General features: G+C 38.6%; 1 protein-coding gene across 4 annotated transcripts in view; it reads left to right on the plus strand.

Annotated features, from left to right (window-relative positions):
• Nucleotides 1-26672, plus strand: part of efemp1 (EGF containing fibulin extracellular matrix protein 1) — a 251772-nt gene that overhangs the window by 213085 nt on the left and 12015 nt on the right. For all 4 annotated transcript variants that reach the window (XM_039737936.1, XM_039737937.1, XM_039737935.1 and 1 more), the window contains one exon: nt 21846-21965. In XM_039737936.1, coding sequence (XP_039593870.1) covers nt 21846-21965 — 120 coding nt within the window. The remainder of the gene's footprint in view (nt 1-21845; nt 21966-26672) is intronic.

Consider the following 26672-nt stretch of genomic DNA (forward strand, 5'->3'; position numbering starts at 1 on the left):
ATTTTCCAGGCGAAGCCACATGTCCTCACTAAGATGGGGCTCATCATCCAACTGAAGATGACTTACATTTAAACCCTGTTTAGCATAAACAGCAACCCCACAGAACTTCCTAAAAAATGTGTATCCCTCTATGTTACACTCATCCCCATCTTTGTTATTTAACCAGGTTTCTGTTATTGCTATAATATCATAATTATGCTTTGCTACATACAACTCCAACTCACTTACCTTACTTATTTTTGATACTTCTAGCATTAAGGTAAGCTATTTTTAATGTGTTGATCCTTCTACATTTACGTGTTTGCTTAGAATTTACATTACTATCTATATATATAATTCACTAAGGCAAGACAACCATGAAAAGCACGGCAGAAGGGGTGTGGATTCACTAAGCCGCCGACAAGTGAGACACCTATGACGCACACAGGAAGGAGCCACGCCCACCAACCCCAAGACCATTAGATACGACGACAACTCGCATGGCCACGCCCACTAACTCGGACGCGACGACACAGAAAAAATGGCGTCTTTTATATTCATCTGTCGTAGAGGCCACGTGCAGTGCAGGTCAGGTTAATGTCATGCACCTCCGAGCTACGTTGACTGTTCATAGAGGCATGTTTCTAGCGGAGGTGAATCGCAATATGCAGCGTGTGAAACGGTTTGCGAGGGGTATCCCATGGGATCCTTAAAACAATCCTTTACAACTGAGGTAACAATGAAGTAAGCAGTCTTTAAAAACCAACTTTTCGGTTACGACGCACGATCGATTGCACCATAGCAAACTGTTTTACACGCTACATACAGCTATTCGCTTCCGCGACAAACATGCGTCTTCTTAGATACTTCTGCAGGAACACGGAAGATGTTTTCCTGCCCACCAACGCTTCTTTTTCACCGGACGGCGTCTACCCTCGCTCTCTAGGCATTCACACTGCCTGCCCATTTGCCCGGACGCAAAAACTCACCGACCACCCAGTTAGTCCCTTTCGTCTGTGGTAAGAGTCCGCATGCACGTCTGAGCCACACGCCATCTGTTATGCCGCGGGTTCACTATTGTGTTGTATTTTGCTCTCTCCAGAGTTCCATCTTTTCATTCACTTACTGTTGTATTCTTACACCAACCCGTTTTAGACATCCGTGTCTTTCCAGGAGTGTTTAGCATTCAATAAATAATTATGCATGACATTGACGTGTGTCTATCCAGCGCAGAGAGGCGTGGGTAAGCCGTTGAACCCCATTCGGGCTGCAAGCCGTGGAATTCCCACTAAATGTGACTCATACGCTCCCACTCATTACGTCCCTACACTTTGTGCACACCCCCCTCCTATCGTGGTCGGTATCTTGGTGGATTACATATAGAAAAGCAGCCAAAACCGAGGGGTATCCCATGGGGTCTTTAAAACATTCCTTTACAACTGAGGTTAAAACACAATGAAGTAGGCAGTCTTTAAAAAAAAAAGTTTTCGGTTACGACGCACACCTGCGTGCACCATAGCAAACTGTTTTACACGCTACATACAGCAATTCGCTTCAGCGACGAACATGCGTCTTCTTAGATCATATGTGTCAAACTCAAGGTGAGATCATTTTATACATTATTGTTATTAATGGCCCGGCGATATGAAGCGCTGGTAACACAATAAATCCCATAATGCAGCGCTTCAGCTGCCTTTTTAAACACTTACCGCTTTAATCAAGTCTAGCTTATGATGCTGCAAGTTATTGCGAAGCTAGCCCACACGATGCCGAAGAGAAAAGTTGATTCTGAAAATAGAGCCTTTAAAAACCGATGGGAGGCTGAGTATATGTTTACTGACATTGCCGGTAAACCCGTGTGTCTCATTTGTGGAGCTAATATGGCTGTAATTACAGAATTTAATCTATGAGACAAAACATCAGGATAACCTGAAAGACCTGAATGCAAAGCAGAAGATACAGAAAGCAGAAGAGATAAAGAAGAATCTGACACTTCGGCAGACGTTTTTTACCCGTGCAAAATCACAAAGTGACTTCAAGTGAAGCTACTTTTATAGGAGACACAAATGCACCAGTGCAACTTGCCCCACTTTCCCTGTTGCCAAGTAATGTTGAACCAAGTCGGCACAACGGTGTTTGCTGATAAACTGAGCGCACGGTGCTTTGGTGACTTTGAAGAACAAAAAAAGAATTTTGAGTTGTTTCGCAACCAATTTGCCGTCGATGTGGAAACTGCATCTGTGCAGATTCAGATGGAGCTGATTGAGCAGCAGTGTAATGGCACACTGAAGGCAAAGTACGATACTGCAGGGCCTGCATAGTTTATTCACTCCATTCCCGCAGAAATGCTCCAGCTCCATCTACATGCGGTTAGAACCTTGTGCATGGGTAGACCGTGTGTCTACCCGGAGTGGGTAAGCCGATGAACCCCATTCGGGCTGCAAACTAAGTCCCACTAAGTGCGACTCATACGCTCCCACTGGTTGCGTCCCAACCCTTTGTACACACCCCCCTCCCACCTCGCTACTACCGTGGTCGGGTGTCTTGGTGGAATATACAGTATATAAAATAGCAGCCAAAACCGCACAGACCAATGAAAAGTCTACGTCAGTCACAGGTACATCTGTACTGTGTAAAGATGTCGACTCAAGTGACGAGTTGGATGTGGACACATGAGCGGGCAATGCATACTGAACAAGAAATCAGCAGACTAGCATGACGGACGGAGCTGAATCAACGTCATTCTCCTTTCCTCCCATTCCACAATCCGCGCCGTGCACCCCTATCCGTCCGTCTGGCAGGAGAAGGCACGAGGACTGTGCGCCAGTTTTCAGTCACTTCAGACGATTGTGTGTTGGTTCGTTCCGTGCATTGTTACAATGTTGCTTTTCTTGCTGATTTATTACATTACCGATTTTTCAAATGTTAATTTTCTCCCTCTGCTTAAAAATCATTAAAAAAACGGCCTGATTATGCGTATGGTACGCCGCGGGTTGGCTAGTGTTTATTAAAATGCTTTACCTACACTTTATCACTTCTACTTTCACATTCAAAGAATTGGCCTTTCAGTTTTTCCTTGGGCATTACCAACTATTTGACAATCTGTTTTGGAGTATTGATGCCCAGGTTAGAGAGCAACACACTTGAAAAAGTGAGTGAACCACAGCACATGACTGCACAGATTCATCTTGCTGCAGCCTTCCGAACAGGGCTGACCCAGGGCTGTCTGAAAACAGTAGCATCAGCTCTGAAAATAACTGAGACAGGGATTGCATGTCTTCATCACCCAGCTTCACCCGATTAGGCAGGCTGCCATTAGGGAGGTGTCTGCATGCATCAGCATTAGCTGTGGAAATAACTGAAACATTTGAAAATCTTCCCAGATTCTCTATATACGAGAGTTTTCCTAAAAACGGGGAATCATGTATTTTAAATAATTGACTAAGTAAAACATTGAGAGTATTTGTGTAGTACTTCAGTTTTCTGGTTTAATATTGCAGTTATGAATGTGCCCTGAAAAATATATTGGAGTAAAATTAGCTTTTGCATTTGAAAATGTAGTGAAGGAAATAAAACTTTATAATATAAAGTACTAATATTCTCAAAAAATACTTGAGTCCCATAACAAAGTATTGCTACTCCATGACTGTGCAACACTGTAAATCCCAAGTCCATTTCAGATAAAGGCTGGGTACTATTATGACTTTTGATGAATAAAAGATCAAGGAAACCATGACTGACAAAACAGGCTTAATTTAAATAGTATTGATTAATTAGCTAATGTCTTAATTTAATAATACAAAAGAAAAGATAAGGCCAGCTTTTAAAAAAGTACAACAAAGAAGATAGTCCAACTTTTTCAAAAATACAGAAAGGTCCAAAATGATAACAGCTGAAAAAATGCAAGAATCATGAAATTCCAAAATACTAACATGCCTTAAATAGGTGAAGATCAGGAATTACAAAATACCTAGGAGGTATGGGCCAAAGAGTTAAAAAATACTACATAAAAATATTAACTGCAAAAAAATGGATAATGGCAAAGGCTCAAAATACTATAAGCCAAAAAGCCAGAAACAAAAAAGGCCAAATACAAATAGCCAAGAACTACAAAAATGACCTATTGAGATACACAGGTGCAGTAATAGGAAGCAGCCCAGGCTCATCTTGAAAAGGCACAAAGACACAATGAACAATTACAAAACCAGTACACAAATATTGCAAAATAATTAACAGAAACAGAGCAAAACTTCCAAGACCTGCATTTCTGCCTAAAACTGTTGAATATGGCATATGGGTACTATCAAGCCTTGGAAAGGACCCGGTAATTGATGGACTCATTGCATTGGAGAAAGTGATTAAAAAGAAAAATTAATGTATTCTACAGAGAAATATTTCTCTAGGTAAGAACTTACATATAGAATATCGTGAAAAATTGAAAAAATGTGATTATCCATCCATCCATTTTTCAACCCGTTGAATCCGAACACAGGGGTCTGCTGGAGCCAATCCTATCCAACACAGGGCGCAAGGCAGGAACCAATCCTGAGCAGGGTGCCAACTCACCACAGAAAATGTGATTATGTTGATTAAATTTAGTCAGCTGAGAACATTTTAATAATGTGTTAAATTATTAAGGTGAGGTTAGTTCGTATTTAATTTTTTTGCACAAGAGCACCACCTGCTGGAATATAGGGGGCAGTGCCCCACTTACCCTGAATGCAGAGATGCCATTCAATCAATCAATCAACATTTATTTATATAGCACATATTCATACAAAAAAAATGTAGCTCAAAGTGCTTTACAAAATGAATAGAAAAATAGAAGACACAATAAAAAATAAACATAAGTCAACATTAATTAACATAGAATAAGAGTAAGGTCCAATGGCCAGGGTGGACAGAAAAAACAAAAAAAACTCCAAAAGCTGGAGAAAAAAAAATCTGTAGGGTTTCCAGACCAAGAGACCGCCCAGTCCCCTCTGGGCATTCTACCTAACATAAATCATCATATTTTCATGGAAGGACCTGATGATGATGGTCACGTAGACTTCTGGCTTTCAGTCCATCATTGTTGGAGCATCATGATGCTTTGAGTAGGTGGTGGTGGCGCAGGCCGCCACCACAAAGAAACCGGAAAAAGAAACAGAAGAGAGAGTAGGGGTTGCACCTGAGACACCTCTATTTGAAGCTCAGTTCTCCCCAGACATCATTTCATTTTAGTCATTTAACCTGAAATGATCCTTTAAGATATACTGTAAGACTTTTCTCTAGTTAATTGTTATAAGTTTAATTTAAGAAATGTATTGTTTTTATTTTATAACCATTTGTCTTTGTCTGTGGATTGTCCTTATTATTAATTCAGCTACAAGGTACCATTTGTTTACAATGGTTTGCTCAGCATTTTGATCAATGATAGTGCTTGGTTTTTGCAATTTGTCCACAATGTGTTGTTTACTGTATTGTTACTGTTTGACTACGGGGACTCAAAATTAGAGTTTTTTTGGCCATACGAGTGGTGTTGTTTATTTAAAGATTTGTTTATACTATTCTTTTAAGTAACTTTTTTATTTTTAGTTTTTGCTTTTTTACTTTCTTTAGTTAGTTTGTTTCAGTTAGTTTCTTGTTTAATAATTAATTGAACCATTTCCTTATTCATTTTGTAGCTGTGTTTTTCTTCATTTTTTCTGTGAAATAACAATCTAAGTGAATAATTGTTGCTAGTATTGAGTTTAGAATGGGGATTCCCTTTGGAGGTTATTCATCCCATCATGGGTGTGCCCATTAGAAACTAAATCCTAACAGGAAAAGCAGCTTCAGAATATTTACATAATTCTCTTTTGGAAACAGGTGGACTTTATCAAAACATGTCATACTAGCTCACTTCTTCTGCTGCTTGAAAATCGTACTGGGTACATGTTCTTCATGACATGAAAGTAAAAAAATGCAATCAGCTTAATTTATATAGATATGAATGAAGAGGAAACAAATTCTCTAGGTTCAGTGATATCTAAAGCACATATTGTATAAACATGTACTAAGTATTTTCGCTACATTAAAAACAACCTCATAGCCACTTTATCAGTAGATTATAAAAAAAATCTATATTTCTATGACACTGCATTTAATTTGCAAAGTAATACAATAACCTTTTATTATAGTCCTACCAACAATTTGGCAGCCAGCTATTTTAGCTTGTTCTTCAACACAAGTTTTACCTCTCCACTGTGCAGTTCTTTAAGAAATTTTATGTTTAAAAATGTGAACATCACATTAACAAAAGCACATCAATCAATCCAATCACTTGAGTTGAATTCTGCTGTCTATGAAAGCTATTTCATACTCCACTAGACTGTTTTTGCTCTATTGTAACTGCATGATATTGTATTTTATGTATTTCATGTATGTTTCTAATAAATGTTATTAAGTTCACCTATCCCTGTTATTTTTTAATATGACTCACTGTTAGAGAAAATTTTAATAAAAAAATATCATCACTTATTCCTTGATAAAGTAACTAAAAGAATTACAAAGGCTCCAACTTTATACCATTCAAGATCTTTGTAACATCTGTCAGTGCTTCATTTTTTAATTCTATATATATGTTGTGTTGATGTTATTGTTTTGCTGTTTGTGTATCTGATACTCTATCATAATCATATTTGTTTTGTAAAGTAGCTAATAACAGCGTTTGCTGGTGATTATCCTGTGTAAAATAAGTACTGTATATATCATTAAATTATAATTAAAATAGTAATCAGTACTCAACATTTTCTGTATCTTTAGGATAGTATGTTATTTTTGCTAATAGTTATTTTATTTTAGTTTTTTTATTCAGTATGTTTACATTTTGCTTAGTTTAAAGAGAAATCAAAGATATTTAGGGATTGTAGCACAGTGGCGTTTTTTTATCTCAGTTTTTATCTTAGTTTCTTTGCTGTGGTTTACTAATAGCAGTGGTGAAACAGCTGCTTTGCAGTGCCACAGAAGTAGAACAGGTGATTTATCCCAGCTAAATGTGAGGATACGTCTTTCAGTGGTGCTGCTTGCTCTGATTGCACAAAGACTTAATGCTCTTTTAATCTACATCTTTGCTTTGTTTGGGCTGTAAGAGAGGATCTGGTTTTATTGCTTTTGTACTGCCTTATTATGGTTGGCTATGTATTTCACTTTATTCAGTACACACACTTCCTTCCAGGGCTGTGGACTTGGATTTGAAGTTTTGGAGTTGGCTATTTTTTGGCAGAGTCGGAGACTTGAGTCTCAAATGCTTTAATAAGCAGGATTCCTACTGCAGGACTACAACTTCAACTGTGACATTTCTCCATTTTTATTGTCTAATATACTTGAATATGCCAACTGCAACATAAACTTTAATTTAATAATAATGACTTCTGTGCCAAGGTTGCTGAAATGGCTATAGCACTTGCACAGGGGATGCCACATGATTTGGGTTACTCGGCATAGTAAGACATGCAAATAAAGTAATGGAGCAACCTTGAGTGCCAGTGCAGCTCCTGAATGTATGTATATGCATATTATGGCCATGCACAGGTATGATTTCAATACATTCTGACTGATACTTTGACTGCTCTTGTTTGCTTCATTGTTTTCTAAAGAACTCAGTCCATTCCTTAGAAATAAAGGTTGGGAGGATGCTCACCACAGTCGCCACCACATGACAAACCACCTGGATTGGGACCCAAGTGCGGTGGGTGACACCTCACCACCACACTGGAACAGTGCGAGTTTTTTTTTGCAGTGCAAGTTTTCCCTGTAAGTTGGAGGACCTGCTTGCAGGGCTGGATGCTGATTAGCATCATACCCAGGACAAACAATTACAGGTTAAGAGCCTGCTCAAGGGCCCAGCAGAGTAGAGTCACTTATGCAGTTTACGGGATTTGAACTGCCAACCTTCCTAATATGTTTTTGTTTGCTGAAAGTGCTTGTTTAGCTTGACGAAAGAAGTTTCACTTTTGTTTACCAGTGTTTAATGGGGAAATCGCATCACATTCAACACTACTGTGTTCACGATGAACGGAATGCATTGAAGATGCATCACATTGTCCCTTACATTGCTGCTGGGAATTTTAAGTGTGCATTGCATTTAGAAGCATTTTTCACATACAGATATCAAATCAACCATGTTAACACAATATTGAGCAAGCTGCACAAATTCTTTACCAGCTACAAAACTATATGGATGAGTACCTTCACACACAAGTGCAACACAATTTACTATTTTTTCCTTGCTATGGAGAGCACACCATGCTTCTCTCTATAACACAGTTTGGTTTGGCTGTGGTACAATAAACACAGTTTAGTTCCTCTTCTTTCTGCTGCTCCTGTTAAGGGGTTGCCACAGCAGATCATCTTCTTCCATATCTTCTTCCATATCTTTCTGCCTTCTGCATCTTGTTCTGTTGCACCCATCACCTGCATGTCCTCTCTAACCACATCCATAACCCTTCTCTTAGGCCTTCCTCTTTTCCTCTTGCCTGGCAGCTCTATCCTTAATATCCTTCTTGCAATATACTCAGCAACTCTCCTCTGCACATTTCCAATCCAACGTAATCTGTCTTGTTCCTACTGACCTTCATTCCTCTCCTCTTTAGAACATATCTCCACCTCTCCAGGGTCTCCTCAACCTGCTCCCTACTATCGCTACAGATCACAATGTCATCAGCAAACATCATAGTCCATGGGGACTCCTGTCTAATCTCATCTGTCAACCTGTCCATCACCACTGCAAATAAGAAAGGGCTCAAAGCCGATCCCTGATGTAATCCCACCTCCACTTTGAATGCATCTGTCACTCCTACTGCAGACCTTACCACTGTCACACTTCCTTCATACATATCCTGTACAACTCTTACGTACTTCTCTGCCACTCCCGGCTTCCTCATATAATACCACATATATATTCCCCTTGGGATTAATAAAGTATCTATCCATCTATCTAGCTCCTCTCAAGGCACCCTGTCATATGCTTTCTTCAGGTTCACAAAGACACAATGCAACTCCTTCTGGCCTTCTCTATACAGTGGAACCTCGGTTCACGAGCGTCTCGGTACACGTACAACTCGGTTTATGACCAAAAAGTTAAGCCAAACTTTTGCCTCGGTTCACAACCACACACTTTCGGTATACTGAACAAGCCAGTTTCCCTTTCGGTTTGTGCGTGCTGATGATTTACGCACGTGTTGCATTGTTCTTGGTCAGACGTGCGTGCTTGTGCGTACTTGCGTGCATGCATGCTTTCACTGTGAACTCTTTGTGCTCTATTTCATTTCCCTTCTGGTTCGTACGCGCCAATTACTGTATTTAAGCACGTGTTGAACCGCTCCCTGTTCATTGTTCTCAGTCAGATGTGCGTGCTTTATCTGTGATCTCTTTGTGCAGTACAGTATTTCGTGTGCTTTTGCAGTTAACCATGGCTTCTAAGCAAGTGAAGAGTGGTGAAAAGAAAGTTTTGCAGAAAACTGAAATCGAAGTAAAGAAAGAAATTATTGAAAAGTATGAGCATGGCATTCGTGTTACTGATCTTGCCGCCGAGAAACCTACGATTTCGACTATTCTAAAGCAGAAAGAATCTATTAATGGAATCTATTAATGATGTTGCAAAAGGAGTTACAGCGTTAACCAGGCAGAGAGAGGCCTCAAGTGCTGGAAGAGGTGGAAAAACTGTTTACCAGTTTACTCATTTACCAGTTTGAGAACCCTCGTGCTTTCAAGCAGCACAATGTAAACAAAGCCAGACTGCCAGTAATGTGGAGGGCAAACACAAAGGGTTGGGTCACAAGGACTTTGTTTTTGGAATGGCTGCATGAGGCTTTCGCTCCCACCAGCTGAACAGATAAAAACAGCAGAAACCCAAGAAATCACAAGAGAGAAAACACCTGAAGGAAAACATCCCTCCATCGCGGAGCCAGACTCTCCCTCTAAACTGTAACCTCCTCTCCATCCAGTTCCTCCTCACTTCATGCCAGAACTCGACTCATGCAAGGTTAGTTTTCTTGGTGGTTTATGGTTTTTGTAGTACGGATTTTTCAAATGTTCATTTTTCGGTTCGTAGCGTGAATTGTTGCAGTGTTACTTTTCACTTTTTTCAAATGTTCATTTTTTTTCCCCTGTGCTTAAAACTCATTAAAAAAAAGTGTTTATACAGTGATCAGTTGCAAGGCTATAGCGCAAACTCCTGTAATGTTACTTACTTGGTTGCTTGTGGTTGGTTTTTAAATAAAGTTCAGATTTGTTCAAATGTTCCTTTTTTCCCCCGTGCTTAAAACTCATTTAAAAAAGTTTTTATACAGCGATCGGCTTGCAAGGCTATAGCGCAAACTGCTGCAATATTACAGAGAGACAGAGAGAGAGCGGGCTCACGCGCTGGAGAGAGAGAGAGAGAGAGAGAGTGCTGACTCGCGTGTTGGAGAGAGAGAGGGAGCTCGTGCAGCTGAAAGTGAGCGAGCCTGCGCGTGCAGCTGAGCAGGGAGCCTGGGTGTTTGTATCAGTGTTATTCAATGTTTTTACATTAGTTTACTATTACACTGTGCATTCTATGGTGCAATTAACTATATTTGTGCTTAAAAATCTTTAAAAAAATATATTTACAGTTTGTACAGTCTGGAACGGATTAATTGTATTTACATACAATCCTATGGGGTAAATTGCTTCGGTTCACAACCAAATTGGTTAACAACCAGAGGTTTGGAACGAATTATGGTCATGAACCGAGGTTCCACTGTACTTCTCCATCAACATCCTCAGAGCAAACAATGCATCTGTGGTGCTCTTTCTTGACATGAAATCATACTGCTGCTGCACTAATCACCACCTTCCTTCTTAACCTAGCTTCCACTACTCTTTCCCATAACATCATGCTATGGCTCATCAGTTTTATCCCCCTGTAGTTATTACAGTTCTGCACATCCCCCTTATTCTTAAATATCGGCACCAGTACACTCCTTCTCCACTCCTCAGGCATCCTCTCACTTTCCAAGATTACATTAAACAATCTGGTTAAAAACTCCACTGCCATCTCTCCTAAACACCTCCATGCTTCCACAGGTATGTTAGAACATTAGAACAATCTAGACGAGAACAGGCCATTCAGCCCAACAAAGCTCGCCAGTCCTATCCACTTGTTTGCTCCAAGAAAACATCAAGTCAAGTTTTGAAAGTCCCTAACGTCTTACTGTCTACCACACTACTTGGTAGCTTATTCCAAGTGTCTATCGTTCTTTGTGTAAAGAAAAACTTCCTAATGTTTGTGCAAAATTTACCCTTAACAAGTTTCCAACTGTGTCCCCATGTTCTTGATGAGCTCATTTTAAAATACAAGTCTCGATCCACTGTACTAATTCCCTTCATAATTTTAACCACTTCAATCATGCCACCTCTTAATCTTCTTTTGCTTAAACTGTAAAGGCTCAGCTCTTTTAATCTTTCCTCATAATTCAACCCCTGTAGACCTGGAATCAGCCTAGTCGCTCTTCTCTGGACCTTTTCTAGTGCTGCTCAGTTCTTTTTGTAGCCTGGAGACCAAAACTGCACACAGTACTCAAGATGAGGCCTCACCAGTGCATTATAAAGGTTGAGCATAACCTCCTTGGACTTGTACTCCACAGATCGTGCTATATAACCTAACATTCTGTTAGCCTTCTTAATGGCTTCTGAACACTGTTGGGAAGTTGATAGCTTGGAGTCCACTATGACTCCTAAATCCTTCTCATAAGGTGTACTCTCGATTTTCCGACCGCCCATTGTGTATTCAAACCTAATATTTTTACTTCCTATGTGTAATACTTTACATTTACTGACATTAAATTTCATCTGCCACAAATCTGCCCAAGCCTGTATGCTATCTAAGTCCTTCTGTAATGATATAACGGATTCCAAATTATCTGCTAATCCACCTATCTTGGTATCATCTGCAAACTTAACCAGCTTGTTACTTATATTCCTATCTAAATCATTTATATACAGTAATCCCTCCTCGATCGCGGGGGTTGCGTTCCAGACACCCCCGCGATAGGTGAAAAATCAGCAAGTAGAAACCATATGTTTGTATGGTTATTTTTGTATATTTTAAGCCCTTATAAACTCTCCCACCGTTAACATTATTAGAGCCCTCTAGACATGAAATAACACCCTTTAGTCAAACGTTTAAACTGTGCTCCATTACAAGACAGAGATGACAGTTCTTTCTCACAATTAAAAGAATGCAAACATATCTTATCTTCAAAGGAGTGCCATCAGGAGCAGAAAATGTCAGAGAGAGCACTCGCTAAGAAAAGCAAACAATCAAAAAATCAATACTTGCTTTTAAGTATACAGAAGCACTGCGATAAAGCGGCATTTTGTAGAGCGTCTGTGTCCTCTGTGCAAACAGCCCCTCTGCTCACACCCCCTCCGTCAGGCAGAGAGAGTGAGAAAGATAGAGAGAAGCAAACAATCTCAAGCACCGCGTGGGTATAGCATATCTTATATCATTGAGGAGTTTTAGTTAATATGTAATACATGCTTTGATTGGGTAGCTTCTAAGCCATCCGCCAATAGCTTCCCTTGTATGAAATCAACTGGGCAAACAAACTGAGGAAGTGTGTAGCATAAATTAAAAGACCCATTGTCTGCAGAAAGCGGCGAACCAGCGAAAAATCTGTGATATATATTTAGATGTGCTTACATTTAAAATCCGCGATAGAGTGAAGCCGCGAAAGTCGAAGGGCGCGATATAGCGAGGGATTACTGTATATTAAAAATAGCAGCAGCCCTAGCACTGACCTCTGTGGAACACCACTCATAACATCGGCCAGTTCTGATGAGGTTCCTCGCACCATCACCCTCTGCTTCCTGTGTTTGAGCCAATTCTGCACCCATCTAAAAACATCACCCTGAACTCCCACTTCTTTTAACTTGATGCCCAACCTCTCATGTGGCACCTTATCAAATGCTTTCTGAAAGTCCAGATAAATAATATCATAAGCTCCACTTTGATCGTATCCTTTTGTTGCCTCCTCATAGAATTCCAACATGTTAGTAAAACACGACCTCCCTCTTCTGAACCCATGCTGACTGTTCAGAATAACTCCTGTCCTTGCCATGTGTTGCTCAATCTTATCCTTAATAATTCCTTCCATTAATTTTCCTGTGATGCTTGTTAAGCTTACTGGCCTATAGTTGCTTGGATCTGCCCTGTCACCCTTTTTATATAATGGGATGATATTTGCCATTTTCCAGTCCTTTGGAATCTCTCCAGTGCACAGTGACTTCCTAAAAATGTGTCAAGGGTTTATATATGTACTCACTAACCTCCTTAAGAACACGAAGATAAATATTATCTGGGCCTGGTGATTTCTCCCTCTACAATTTCCAAATCCCTCAGTACCTCCTTAGTAGTCACGTTTACCTCTGGGAGATTATCCACTTGCTCACTTGTAAACACCTCAGAAAAATGTAAGTTTAGGGCATCTGCTATTTCATTGTCTGTATCTTTTAATTCCCTTTACTATTCCTGATGAACTTGACCTCCTCCTTAACTGTTCTTTTACTACTAAAATACTGAAAGAATCTCTTGGGGTCTTCTTTCGCCTTATCTGCTATATTCCTCTCCAACTGTCTTTTAGCCTCTCTGATATCCTTCTTAATGGTTGCCCTCATTTTCTCATACGCGCTACGGTTCTCTTTGCAGTCATTAGTCTTATATGCCTTATACAGCAGTTTTTTCCTTTGCAACTTCTTTTTTAAATCTTTATTAATCCATCGTGGAGTTTTTTTTAGTTTCCTATTACTTCCAAATTTAGGTATGTATCTGTCCTGCATTACATGTAAAACATTTTAAACCTGTTCCACTGCTCCTCGACTGTCTCCACATTTAAAAGCTTATCCCAGTCTATCCTACTTAGACTTTGTCGCATCTGCTCAAAATTAGCCCTACTAAAGTTCAACTTAACAATTTTAGTCTTTGCATCTGTACTCTTACAAAATACTGAGAATTGTATTACATTATGGTCACTTGACCCTAGTGGTTCAATCACCTCTACACCCTCAATTCTATCCTGATTATTACAGAATACTAAATCCAGACAGGCTTCACCCCTTGTTGGTGCTTTAACATGCTGTGTTAAAAACAGTCGCTGATTACTTCTAAAACTCCTGCTCTTGTGCTCCTCCATCTGTAAGGTTATCCCAGTTAATATTTGGATAATTAAAGTCCCCATGACTATAATATCCCCTGTAAACTTGCCTTTTGATATTACTAAAAGATGTGTGTTGAAATTACTGTCTGAATTGGGTGGTCTATAACACACTCCTAAAATGAGACCTTTTCCCTAATATTTTCCAGGCAAGCCACATGTCCTCACTAAGATGGGGCTCATCATCCAACTGAAGATGACTTACATTTAATTCCTGTTTGGCATAAACAGCAACCCCACCTCCTTTTCTGTTCTGTCTATCCTTCCTAAAAATGTGTATCCCTCTATGTTACACTCATCCCCATCTTTGTTATTTAGCCAGGTTTCCGTTATTGCTATAATATCATAATTATGCTCTGCTACATACAACTCCAACTCACTTACCTTATTTTTGATACTTCTAGCATTAAGGCAAGCTATTTTTAATGTGTTAATCCTTCTATCTTTAAGTGTTTGCTTAAAATTTACATTACTATGCATTTTTATTTCTACAAAATTGTTTGTTCTTCCATGTATAGATCTAAATCTGGCCTGTCCTAAACTCCCTGCCCCCATTCCCTAGTTTAAACAATCCTCGACTAGCCTACACATACGCCTCCCCAATACATTGGTGCCCCTCGGTTCAGATGTAACCCGTCACGCGGAACAGGTCCCATCTGTTCCAAAAGGAGTCCCAATGCCCCATAAACCTATACCCTTCTACCCTGCACCAAGATTTGAGCCACGCGTTAAGCCTTCTAATCTCCTCAATCTTACCTGGACTGGCGTGGCACAGGCAGAACTTGGAGAAGACTACCTTGTCAGTTCTGCTCCTCAGCTTGGTACCTAACTCTTTGAATTTGGATCGCAGAACTGACAGACTACCCTTATGTATGTCATTTGTTCCAACGTGGACAATGACAACTGGATCCACCCGCTCTGGCCAAGAGCCTATCCACCCTTCCAGGAGGTCTCCCACCTGTGCTCCCGGAAGGCAACACACCGCGAGACTCTCTCTCTCTGGAGCACACCTGCGCTTCAATCCCCTAATGATTGAGTCCCCAACTATCACTACCTCTCTCTTTTTGGGAACTGGTTTTGAGGTGGCCCGTTGGGGCTCCTCAACCCTGCCTACCACCTCAGAATTATCAGAGTCACCGTCCAGCTCCGCCAGGACATGATAACGGTTAGACACTTCTAATTCTGGGGTTGATGCCCCCGGACAGTGTGCACCCTTTACCTTACGCCTTGTGACCGTGACCCACCTATTCCTACCTGTCTGGTCTGGAATCTCCTCCAGCGCCACCTTAGGGGTGCACACTATCTCTAAAGGACACCTGGGCCAAGTCCGCCAATTCTCTATTACAAGCAGGTCAGCCAACTCCTCCTCCAGTTCAGCGACCCTGAGCTCGAGGTGCTGGATCAGCTGGCATCTCTTGCAGATGTAGCCCTCATAGACAACTGGCTCTTCCAAACCATCATCTAAAAAGTCCAACATCCAACAGGACTTGCATTGCACTGGCCTCATTATTAAAATTTGATTTGGGATTACTAAGCTGCCTTAACTATATATTTTTTTTCTTAAAATTAAATTTCTTCTTCTTTCAGCTGCTCCTTAACTTAAATGGTAACACTAAGATCTGCTACAGATATTTTACACCTTTTCCCCTTAAGCTCCTGTACTGTTCTCCCTCTCAGCTGCCTGCTATTTGCCTTTCTATGAGGTTAACTTTACTTTTCTCTGTCTCTTCTAACTTTGCGCTCTTCTTACTTATAAGCTCTTCACTCGCACTGTTTGTATTCCCCCGTATTAATACGCTGCTGCCCACTTAACCGTTCTGCCTCTGGACCGCTAAGGACTGTTTAATCTAAAATAAACAAATAAATAAAACTTTACTACCTTATTTGCTCCTACTGCTCCTTGTGCCTGATCGGTGTCTTAACGCAGGCCGCTTACCTGCGCACTACTGAGTTTCCACCTTTTACTGCTTTGAAGTCAGCCGCGGCCTTTTTTTCTTTTCCTTTAAACTAAGGAATCGCTGTTACGACGACGCGGTTATTTATTTACAAATGCCGATATCAGTTACTGCTGCTTTCTACCCTGCCGCCTCGATGCTAATTCAAATACAGATAACAAGAAAAAGAACAAGTACAAGTACAAATAACTTTTCCAAGCGCACTTCCAAACACCCAGCTACTTTTGCTCTTGTGCGGGCGAAAAAAAAGCAAAAAAAAAAAAAAACCTTTAAAATTCCCACACGGTTCCTTAGAGGCAACCAAAACCCAAGTTTTAAGAGCAAAATGTATTTTTTAATTTAAATCTCACACCACAGAACAAACCAACAACTCTCAACAGACTCTAGCGTTTGCAAAGCACATGTGACTCTTACCTGGAACAATGGCCCTTCCATTTTTCATCTATTTCATAGCTGTCCTTTCGTCCTCCTTGTGAATCCGTTGCACTTCCTGATTCACTATCTCCACGTCATCCAACCTCTTCTCTCTCTTGTTCTCTTTATTCATTAGCCTCTCAAAGTACTTTTCCATCTGTTCACACTCTCCTCACTTGTGAGTATGTTTCCATCTTTATCCTTTATCACCCTAACTTGCTGCACATCTTTCTCAGCTCGGTCCCTCTGTCTAGCCAATCGGTACAGGATCTTTTCTCCCACCTTAGTGTTCAATCTTTCATACAACTCGTCATACGCCTTTTCTTTAGCCTTCTCCACCTTTTCCTTACCTTGTGCCTTAGCTCGTTGTACTCTCTCTGTATCTCTCTGACTATCCCACTACTTCTTTGTCATCTTCTTCTTCTGTATACTCTCCTGTATACTCAATATATTAACAGTGTGTTTTATTAGCATTGCAAGGGAGTTTTATTACAGTTTTTTTAAATGAGATGTGAGGCTCAATTGATGGATTGCCGAAAGAAAATTTATTTCTAATTTAAAATATTCAGTTTGCTTCACTGCATTTGGTTAGAGAAGGATAATTATATCTTTGAAAGATGTTGCCTAAGAAGTTGTTAATTCTATATTTTTGTTCAGCAGTAAAAATAAATGAACAAATGAATCATATAATCATCTCTGAAATGTTTTCATTACTTAAGAAGATAATTGTGTCAGAAGTGCATAAAAGTGATGGTTGAGGGATTCTGTATTATAAAGTATTATATTCTGCTTATTTGTATTTCCAAATTCACTTTAGAGAAAAGCCAAGCAAAATGTCATTTTGCTTGGTTTTTCTCTACATTCATAATGGCTAACACGGTACAACAACCTAGTACTACAAATTCACTTTATAAACTTCAGAGTGGCAACAAATGTTATATTTATTTACAGAGTTGAATTAATATGCATTAACCATTTGTCATCATATAGTTGCAAATGCTGCTTAATATTATTATTATTATTATTATTATTATTATTATTATTATTATTATTTTAAGTTAATCCAGCTAATAGCAATTCAGCCTCTTCACTGTCCCCCTTCTAGCTGTTACTCCTGTATTCATTAGCACATCTCAACAGCTCAGCTCCAATGTGTCATATAGCTCTTGTAAATTAACTAGTGATAAATCTCTTTATCAAACAGTACATCCACCACACACCACAGATAATTAATTGAACTGATACCTATATTGTGCTGAATTCAATTCCATTTTCCTATGACTAGCACATTATCCTCCTGAAAAAGCCCATTCACAGATGGTTTCACTGCTGTCATGAAAGGATACATCTGACAGGCACCTCCAGAGTCAGATTTCAGCCCTGATCTGTATGGAGTTTTTCTGCCATGTATAACTCTAGCTTTCCTTCCACGATATATAGGTTATATGTTAACTCTAAATACTAGGCCCAGAATGGGAGCAGGTGTGAATGAAGGTGTGAGAGTGGAATCTATGGGTTTGCTACTGCCCTACACAACATGCTGCCTGTTCAGGCTCCATCATCTGAAAGCAATAACAAAACATTGAAAATTTTATAATTTATAGTTTCTTGTATATTACTCGTATTCAAGCATTTAAAATATTAAGTGTTTTTTTAATTATTATATAATTATGTTTATCATTTGGTGAGTCACCTATCAACAATAGCAAGTACATTAATAAAACTGTGAAACAAATTTACGTAACCCAAGGTCATGGGATACTTTCATTATTAAAGCTGTAGAATTTACAAATACAGTTTTTCCTCCTGGTTTCATATTATCTATACTAATAAAAGGCAAAGCCCTCACTCACTCACTCACTGACTCACTCACTGACTCACTGACTCATCACTAATTCTCCAACTTCCCGTGTAGGTAGAAGGCTGAAATTTGGCAGGCTTATTCCTTACAGCTTACTTACAAAAGTTGGGCAGGTTTCATTTCGAAATTCTACGCATAAGGGTCATAACTGGAAGCTATTTTTCCCCATATAATGTAATGGAGTCTTGAGTTGGAGATGGGCGTGTGGGGCGGAGTTTCGTGTGACATCATCACGCCTCCTACGTAAACGTAGAGAACAAGGAAGAACTCCAAACAGCGATGAGCACAAAACGCCATTTCACAATTGAGAAGGCAGAAAAACATTATGAAGCAAATGATGCATACAAGCATATTCATAAGTACAGCTACTGCGGAAACAAAGCACGGCGTGAACCGTAAGTTTATATTAAATTAAGTTCATAGACAGGCTGCCACTAGCGTTTGTAATTTAGTGCCTGCCCATATAAGGCCGCCCATCAGCGGCAATCCAATACAAACACTGCCGTAAATATTCACGGTGAAGGACTGTGCTTATGCAGAGGAAGATGAGATGGTCAGGGTGGTGTTTGGCACAAACTCATTGAAACTGCGAGAGAAACTTTTGAGTGCCGGGTCTTAGCTGACATTACACGAGATGGCACCAGTACAGCTGGGAACCTTCGATGCAAGAACACCAAGCGGCTCACGTGAACTGGCGCAATGCGCAGACAAAAGCAACAGTTCCAAAGAGTGCTGAACAAAACCGAATTACACAATTGAGAAGGCAGCAAAAAATATGAAGCGTCTTATACATACAATCATATTCATAAGTGCAGCTACTGCGGAAACAAAGCACACGGTGGAAAAAGTGAATGTCCTGCTAAAGGAAGACAGTGTAAAAAAACGTGCATGCAGTTTGTCACATCTCAGATAAAAGGAAGACGAGCTGTTTATTGATGCAGTAAGGAACTAATCGATGAATGAAACCTCTTATCTTTACAACGATTGACAAACACGGAATGTAACTTGAACACATCCTACAAATACGAGCCTGATTGAAAGAAATAATGATAATCAAATCCTTGATGACAGCAACATTCAATAACACTCACAAAACAATTACTGTATATTGACAATCATGTTACGTTATTTTTAAAATGTTCCCTTTTCTTTTCATAACTTCTACTTCTCCACTGCGTACACGGGTATATATATATAAATGTATATATATACCCGATCTACAATACATACTTTAGCATAGACAAGCCACACGCTGTGGCTAATTGTAGAGTCTTAAGCCTCTAACGCCGACATTGAGGTTGATTCGAGAGGGTGTACTGACTATGTACGCGCTACCGATTCATTTTACCTTAGCATCTCCTTGGTTTGGGACGTATGAAAAATATTAGGTTAACAGAATCATGTTACGTTATTTTTAAAATTTTCCCTTTCTTAGCACAAGCACAGCTGAGAAGCTTCGATGCATGTACTCCATAACGCGTTAAAAATAACGCATTTAATCACACTTTCAATTCCAAGCAAGCGGGAACTTTTGTCAATGCATGATTTCCTGGTACATCCATTACACTGATGCACACATCACAGCTACAAAAATGTTAGAGTCGGAATAAAGCGCGTTCCTACGACTGATCATTTCGACTACCCGAAAGCGAAGCCTTGATAAAAGCATGGTTTTGTGCACACTGAAAAGCAAGCAAAATTAGATGCATTACAGAAAGCGGACTTTGTGGCTCTTACTGGGGATCATTGGACTTCCGTGACCGTTAGTAATTCTAAATACATCTAATTACAAAATGTTCAATGATCACACTGTTTTAGCCTAATGTACAAAATAATTTTGGCTAATGTTACTCAGAGTTTAAAGAGTAAGCTGGTCAAATTACCTTTTATGTTTCTGACTTATTTTTTAAGAAGAAAACTGCACTTTATGTTGAAATTTTGGTTATTATTATTTAAAGACAATACTATTCTGAAAATGTACTTAAAGTACTTAAACTACCACTTTATTTTTAAGTCTGCCCAATTTTAACCAGGGATGATATTTTTGTTTCTGTTTTGAATTCAAATGCAGTTTAAAAGCTTTTTTTCAGAAATTAAAACAGCTTCAGTTTACAATATTCATGTCCATGTCTATTATTTGATTCTGTAAGCCCACTAAAACCGTTTTAAATAAAAAAAAAACATTTGCGATTTGGGGCAAATTTACGTGTCGATTACATACGATTAATCAAGATTAATTCTTACACAGCCTCTAATTAATTGGATTAATTTTTTAATCGAGTCCCACCCTAATATATATATGTAGATATATATATATATATGTAGATTTGTATATATATGTGTATATACAGTATATATGTAGATATGTATATGTTGTATATACAGTATGTATATATGTGTGTGTGTATATATACAGTATGTGTATATAGTATATGTATATATATGTATGTGTGTATATGTATATATATATAACTGTATATATGTATGTGTATAGATGTGTGTGTATATATATATATATATATGCCAGCAACACTCATGACAATGACAAAACAATTACATTGTCAATCATGTTACGTTATTATTAAAATGTTTCCTTTTCTTTTTACTTCTCCGCTGCCAATCGCAGGTATTTTGCTATATATATATATATAATATAAATAGATAGATATGACAACAACACTTACAAAACAATTACATTAACAATCATCTTACGTTATTTTTAAAATGTTTGCTTTTCTTTTTCATAACTTCTTTAACACACTACTTCTCCGCTGCGAAGCGCGGGTATTCTGCTAGTATATCATATATTTTCCTGTTCATATTAATTTTTACTTAAATATTCAACTGTCTTTGAACTTGTAAAATATCAGGCGTAGTGAATTATCAGTATTAGTGAGTATGAGTAAGAATACTTATTTGGCTGAAGAGTTGTTATATTTTAACATTTCCATTTTTAATGCTGAATTAGTTTATTTAAAAGTAAAGCATAACACAGTAGTGGTCATTCTTATGTAAAGTGTAGTATGTCAATATAATAAACTTTTTTAGCATTATTTGTAATTGTAAAAATACATTTTCTATTTTGGCATTTCGAGTAGATCAACATGCCAGTTTAATGTTTTCTCCCGCAATAGAAATCCCATAAGAAAGACATTAACTTTTAATGACTTTGCTAGTGCTGTTATGGCAAATACCTAAAGTTAAATCAAATATCAGCTAGTTATTTTGTATCCTAGTGATCCTTTTCTCTGTATTTGCATTCTGGTTTAACTACATCTTGTTATGTCATGGAAAGCCTAGCAAGTTAAACTCTTTTCTGAAGTTTGTGGTTTTGCCAACATATAATACATAGCTGTGCATCTACTTAAAAGTGTGATTAATGTATGTGATATACAACCACTTTGTATTACATCTGTTCATTGTGTGTTCTCTTTTCTAAAGATATTGACGAGTGCAGTTTTTCAAGTTATATGTGCCAGTACCAGTGTGTAAATCAGCCTGGATCCTACTCCTGCATCTGCCCTGAAGGATATCAATTACAAGGCACAAGAATGTGCAAAGGTATACTTTCACAAATTTTATTGCATAATTCTATTACCAGATTGTTCTATTAAGGAAATTATCTCTGTATCTGTTAAGCACAATCTAATTATTTGTCCTTTGCTTTCACACCACAGCCTTTAAATTTGACACACAGGTACATCTTACTATAAGCAGGGCTTCTGACATATATCTTGTTGCTTCATATCCCCTCCTCCATCCCTGAGTGGCTACAGGTCAGAGTTAGTAGCAAGAAATGCTACAGTATGATCTGTGAAAATAATATACTACAAGCCACAGTTATAAAACAGTTTGTGGTATGAAATACTTCAGTGTGATGTATCAACACAGAAACAACCACACACGTTGTGATGGTGGTATGATGGTTAGCCCACTTCCCTTTCAACCGACGGATCTGGGTTAGATTCCTGCCAATTACATTTAACTAACATTTCCCTCTGTTTTTAGTCTTTGCCCCAATCTGTCCTGAGTGGGGCCATAGTGTCTCCAGATGTATTTTTGGAATTTGGTGATTGTAAACATATTCTTTCGGCATTAGACCATCATCCTAACAATCTAACACTTTCTCCCTATCATATTTGAAACTGCTCAAGTCAGGTTTTTCACATAAAACTTTTGGCATTGTTCCTCAAGGAGTGGTAAGGGTGTTGGAATAAGTGGTTGTAACTGCTTATTCAAATCTAATAATGAATTGGGATCAACAGTGATATTTAGTCTAAACACAGTCATTTGGAAATAATACCTGTGAAAAGCCATGCAAACAGATATACAGTTACAGTAGAGTGAATTGAATGAAGTACTTTGACCTAATGACAGAGAAACAATACCATGCACATTATGATGTGTGATGGACACCCAGGCATCAGCAAGCCCTATCCCTAACACGAACACACAAGCACAGTCCCGGGTTCAGATAAAGGTTAATTTATTAATCAAATCCTCTCACATATGTCATCACAAGCACAAAATACAAGTTTTCTCTCCAGAAGTGTTTCTTCCTACCGCACTACCTTTCTCCACTCAAGCGTTGCTCCACTACCTCCCAGCTCCAACTCGACTGGAAAAGGGAGTGTGGTCCCTCTTATGACAGACTCGGGAATACTTCCGGTGCCAGGACGACTGTCCGACGAAAGCACTTCCGAGTCACACAGAAGTCCATCATAACAGGGAATTTGTCTCCCTGCATCACCCTCTCATGGCCCCCATTGCTGGGGAAATAAAAAGTTTCTGGCAATGTCTTTCTTTCCTAATGAGCTGTCCATTCATCCCTTTTTGCCCTCCCATCCGGGTAAGGAACCATCCACTCTCCTGGCCAGGATGTCCATCCAGCCCACGTGGCATCTATAGATGATATGAACAAAGTGTGATGGTTAGCACACTTACCTTTTAACCAAGAAATCAGTTTGATTCTTACCCATTACATTTAACTTTCTTAAAGATTTTTCTTTGATTAAGCATTTCCTTTAAGTATTTTCTCTGTGGCCGAAAGCAATATTGCCTGTGGAGGAAGGAAAAAAAAAAATACTGCTTACAAAGAAGACATCCAGTACTTACAATAGCAATAGCTTTGTACTATAGTGTGAATCCAGTGAGAGAAGAATTTCTTCAGCATCACAATGTCTGCAGTCAAGTTTTTCCCAAGAATGTCAAGATTACAGCCAAAGAAGGCAATTTAAAATGCAGTGCAGCAGAATAATTGGTGCTTGCTGTGACAGTTAGGAACTCAGTAAATACAGGGAATAAAATTACAAATTAAATTACTGCAAATAATGAAAAAGCAAATGAAAAGCAACATCTGCAGTATTTAATTTGATATAGACCTTTAGGTTTTCTTTTAGTTTCATCCTAATTGTTTCCTTGCATAAATCTTAAGTATTTTAGATTGATACAGCCTGTATTTAGAATGTTACAGTGTGAATGTGCAAATCCTGTTTGCTGTAATATGTTGCTTAGGCACTCCCATACATATTTTTCTGAACGAAAAATAATTTTTGTTTTATTTGTATTATAATCACAAATTGATACACTGTGAAATATAGTGCCTGCCTACTAAATTGGTCCTGATGCCAACTTGCTTTAGGCATTATAATTTCCACAGCCTCTGGCAAAACTTTAATACTTTTCTTCATGGTTTCAGATAATTAAGTTTTCAAATAATGTAGTGACTTGAACTTTGAGTATAAGTAAGCAGACTAAGAGTTAAAATTAATACTCCTAGCATTTTAGCATACAGACCAAATGCTGCAAGTTTCAGGTTTATAATGTTTGGTAATATATCATTTGTAATTACTTTTTAGCTTTCCATCCTTTCATTTTTTCAGTCAGATAATGCCGGGGAACTTACCTAGTATACAAAGTACATATAATTCATTCATTCATTTTAATTACCCTTTGCCTGGAGAAGGTTGTGGCAGTAACATGCTTAGCTGGGCTTACCAGACCTCCCTTATCCCTTTCTTTAGACCTTTCTGAGGACTAACCAAATGTTTCCAAGACAGTAAGGAGCCATACCTTGTACAGCTTTTAAGTGAAGCCCCCAGGGAGCATCCCAACTACTTATCCAAAACACCTCAGTTGACTCCTGTTGATGGTGATGTAGTCAGAACAGTAAATCAACAGTTTTGTAAAAGCACTTCACCACATTGGTCTGATACAAAATTTATAAAACTTATGCCACTGCACCAATTCATTGGTCAAGCTGACAATCTCCTTCATCATCACTCATGAACAATAATACCATGGGGTACACCAATTCCTCCTCTTGGGGCACTCTCTTACTCTTTACCTGCAGGGATTTGGTCACTATTTTCTAGGAGAGGACCATGGCTTCAGTGTTGCAGATGTACATTTTTATCTCAACCACATCATACTCTCTAATACATATTTTTACACTTTCTCAAAACACACTGAAAATGTTTCAGAATCATTATCATTAAGCTCAATGTAATTTTGCCAGCTGCATAATCTAACCAAGCAAAATACTAGAAATTCTGCTTCAAGTTTTAGCTTTCCCAGAATCACTGTACTCTTGTTCATCTTCAGCTTGACTTGAATTTCACACTAAGGCCTATTACCTGAGATTTATCAGCTTAAAAGGTTCAACTATCTGCTATAAACCCAGTAAAAGCTTTTCCAGGGAGGTTGAGGACTGTGATCCTTCCATAACTGAAACACATCCTCTTATCCTCCTTTTAACAATGGAGATCTCTACCTCTGAAGCACTGTCACTACCATGTTTTCAGCATTTCAGTTTGGATCTCCTCTACTTCAGCAACCTGCTACAACAGAGATTTTTAGTCAAACCAGCAAGCTCAGCCACAGTAATGGAACCAGCAGCAGTCATATGTGATATTCCTGATTAAGGTCAACTTTTCTGGTCCTTGCTTAGAACAGCCTGGGTAACAGCCTTACCAAGTAATTAAATTGTTTGCTGGAACCTCTTTGATGTCATCATAAAGTCATTCTCCATGGCCTTAGTAAACTCTGTTTTAGCAGAGAAAAATACTGCCCACATACATTTCTTCACTTTGGCCATTGTTGCTGCTGCCACCTCTTGGCCTGCTAGCCTGTCAGTCAAATTTGTAAAATCTTCTGCTAACATTGTATGGGAGGCCTTCCTGTTCAACATTACAGTGTCCATTGCTGTTGGTGTCCGCAAGCAGGTTCCAGATTGCCTGCCTGATAGCCAAAAACAACCTTTTGGAACACAGGCTCTTACACCTGCCTATGATCTTGAACAGGGTTCATTTGGACTCCAGCCTTTCTCCTCTCCTGAGATGCAAGAGAAACTCTTTAGGAGGTAAGATTAGAAATCATTCTGAAAGTAACATCCTCTAACAATTCTTTCATTCCTCATTTTGGGTCCTTCAGTTCGATGTGGCTGATACTTTACCCGTCTAAGTCAATTATCAACCTTCCTTCCCCATGAAGCCCCCTTGTCGAAACAGTGATGAGAAAAGGTGACACAAACCTGACAGGGAATTTTGAATGCATATAACATTCAAACATTCCCAATGAAAATGTGGAGGGAAGATATATTTTTTGGTAAAGTATTGATATAGTCATATTTAGTACAAAACACCTACATTTTAGTTGAATCTGTTAATTTGCCTGATGTGAGTATGTTCATGCCTTGTGATAGCTAATGCTTTTATGAGTGAGTGCAATATTATAATAAAAAAGCAAGTCCCAAGTGGATGGATAGCTGGACAATAAAGTAGAAAGATGTTTTTGATTTCTGGATTATTACTGCAATAAATTATTTTCAACTACTATCTCTTCCTCTGTGTTTTCAAAGGATGTACTGTACTGTATCAAAGGCCTTTCATTTGTTGAATGCAAATGATAACAAATTAGCAGTATCAACTTGGGATTGTAACCTGAATCTTCTGGAAAAAGTAAACTTTTACAATTTGAAACAAAGTATTTGTTACTTTTCTCTTCAAGTGTTTTGGAGTGCAAACATTTCCATGCAAACCCTTGAAAATCATCATGACGAATTTATTTAAAGCAATAAAAATAAATAATAAGACATTAACAATGAAGTTAAATAAGAGGCTTGCCAAAACATTTAGGATTAAAGCAATTTTGGCATCAGTTATGACCATATATTTTTAATGCAATATTTTCATTAATACATGTGGGGCAATGTGTTTAGAAGCTTAAGTATTATAAATATATTTTATCTTTTCATGGATGCTTGCAAGC

Source organism: Polypterus senegalus, chromosome 16 (genome assembly GCF_016835505.1).
Source record: "Polypterus senegalus isolate Bchr_013 chromosome 16, ASM1683550v1, whole genome shotgun sequence".
NCBI lineage: Eukaryota > Metazoa > Chordata > Cladistia > Polypteriformes > Polypteridae > Polypterus > Polypterus senegalus.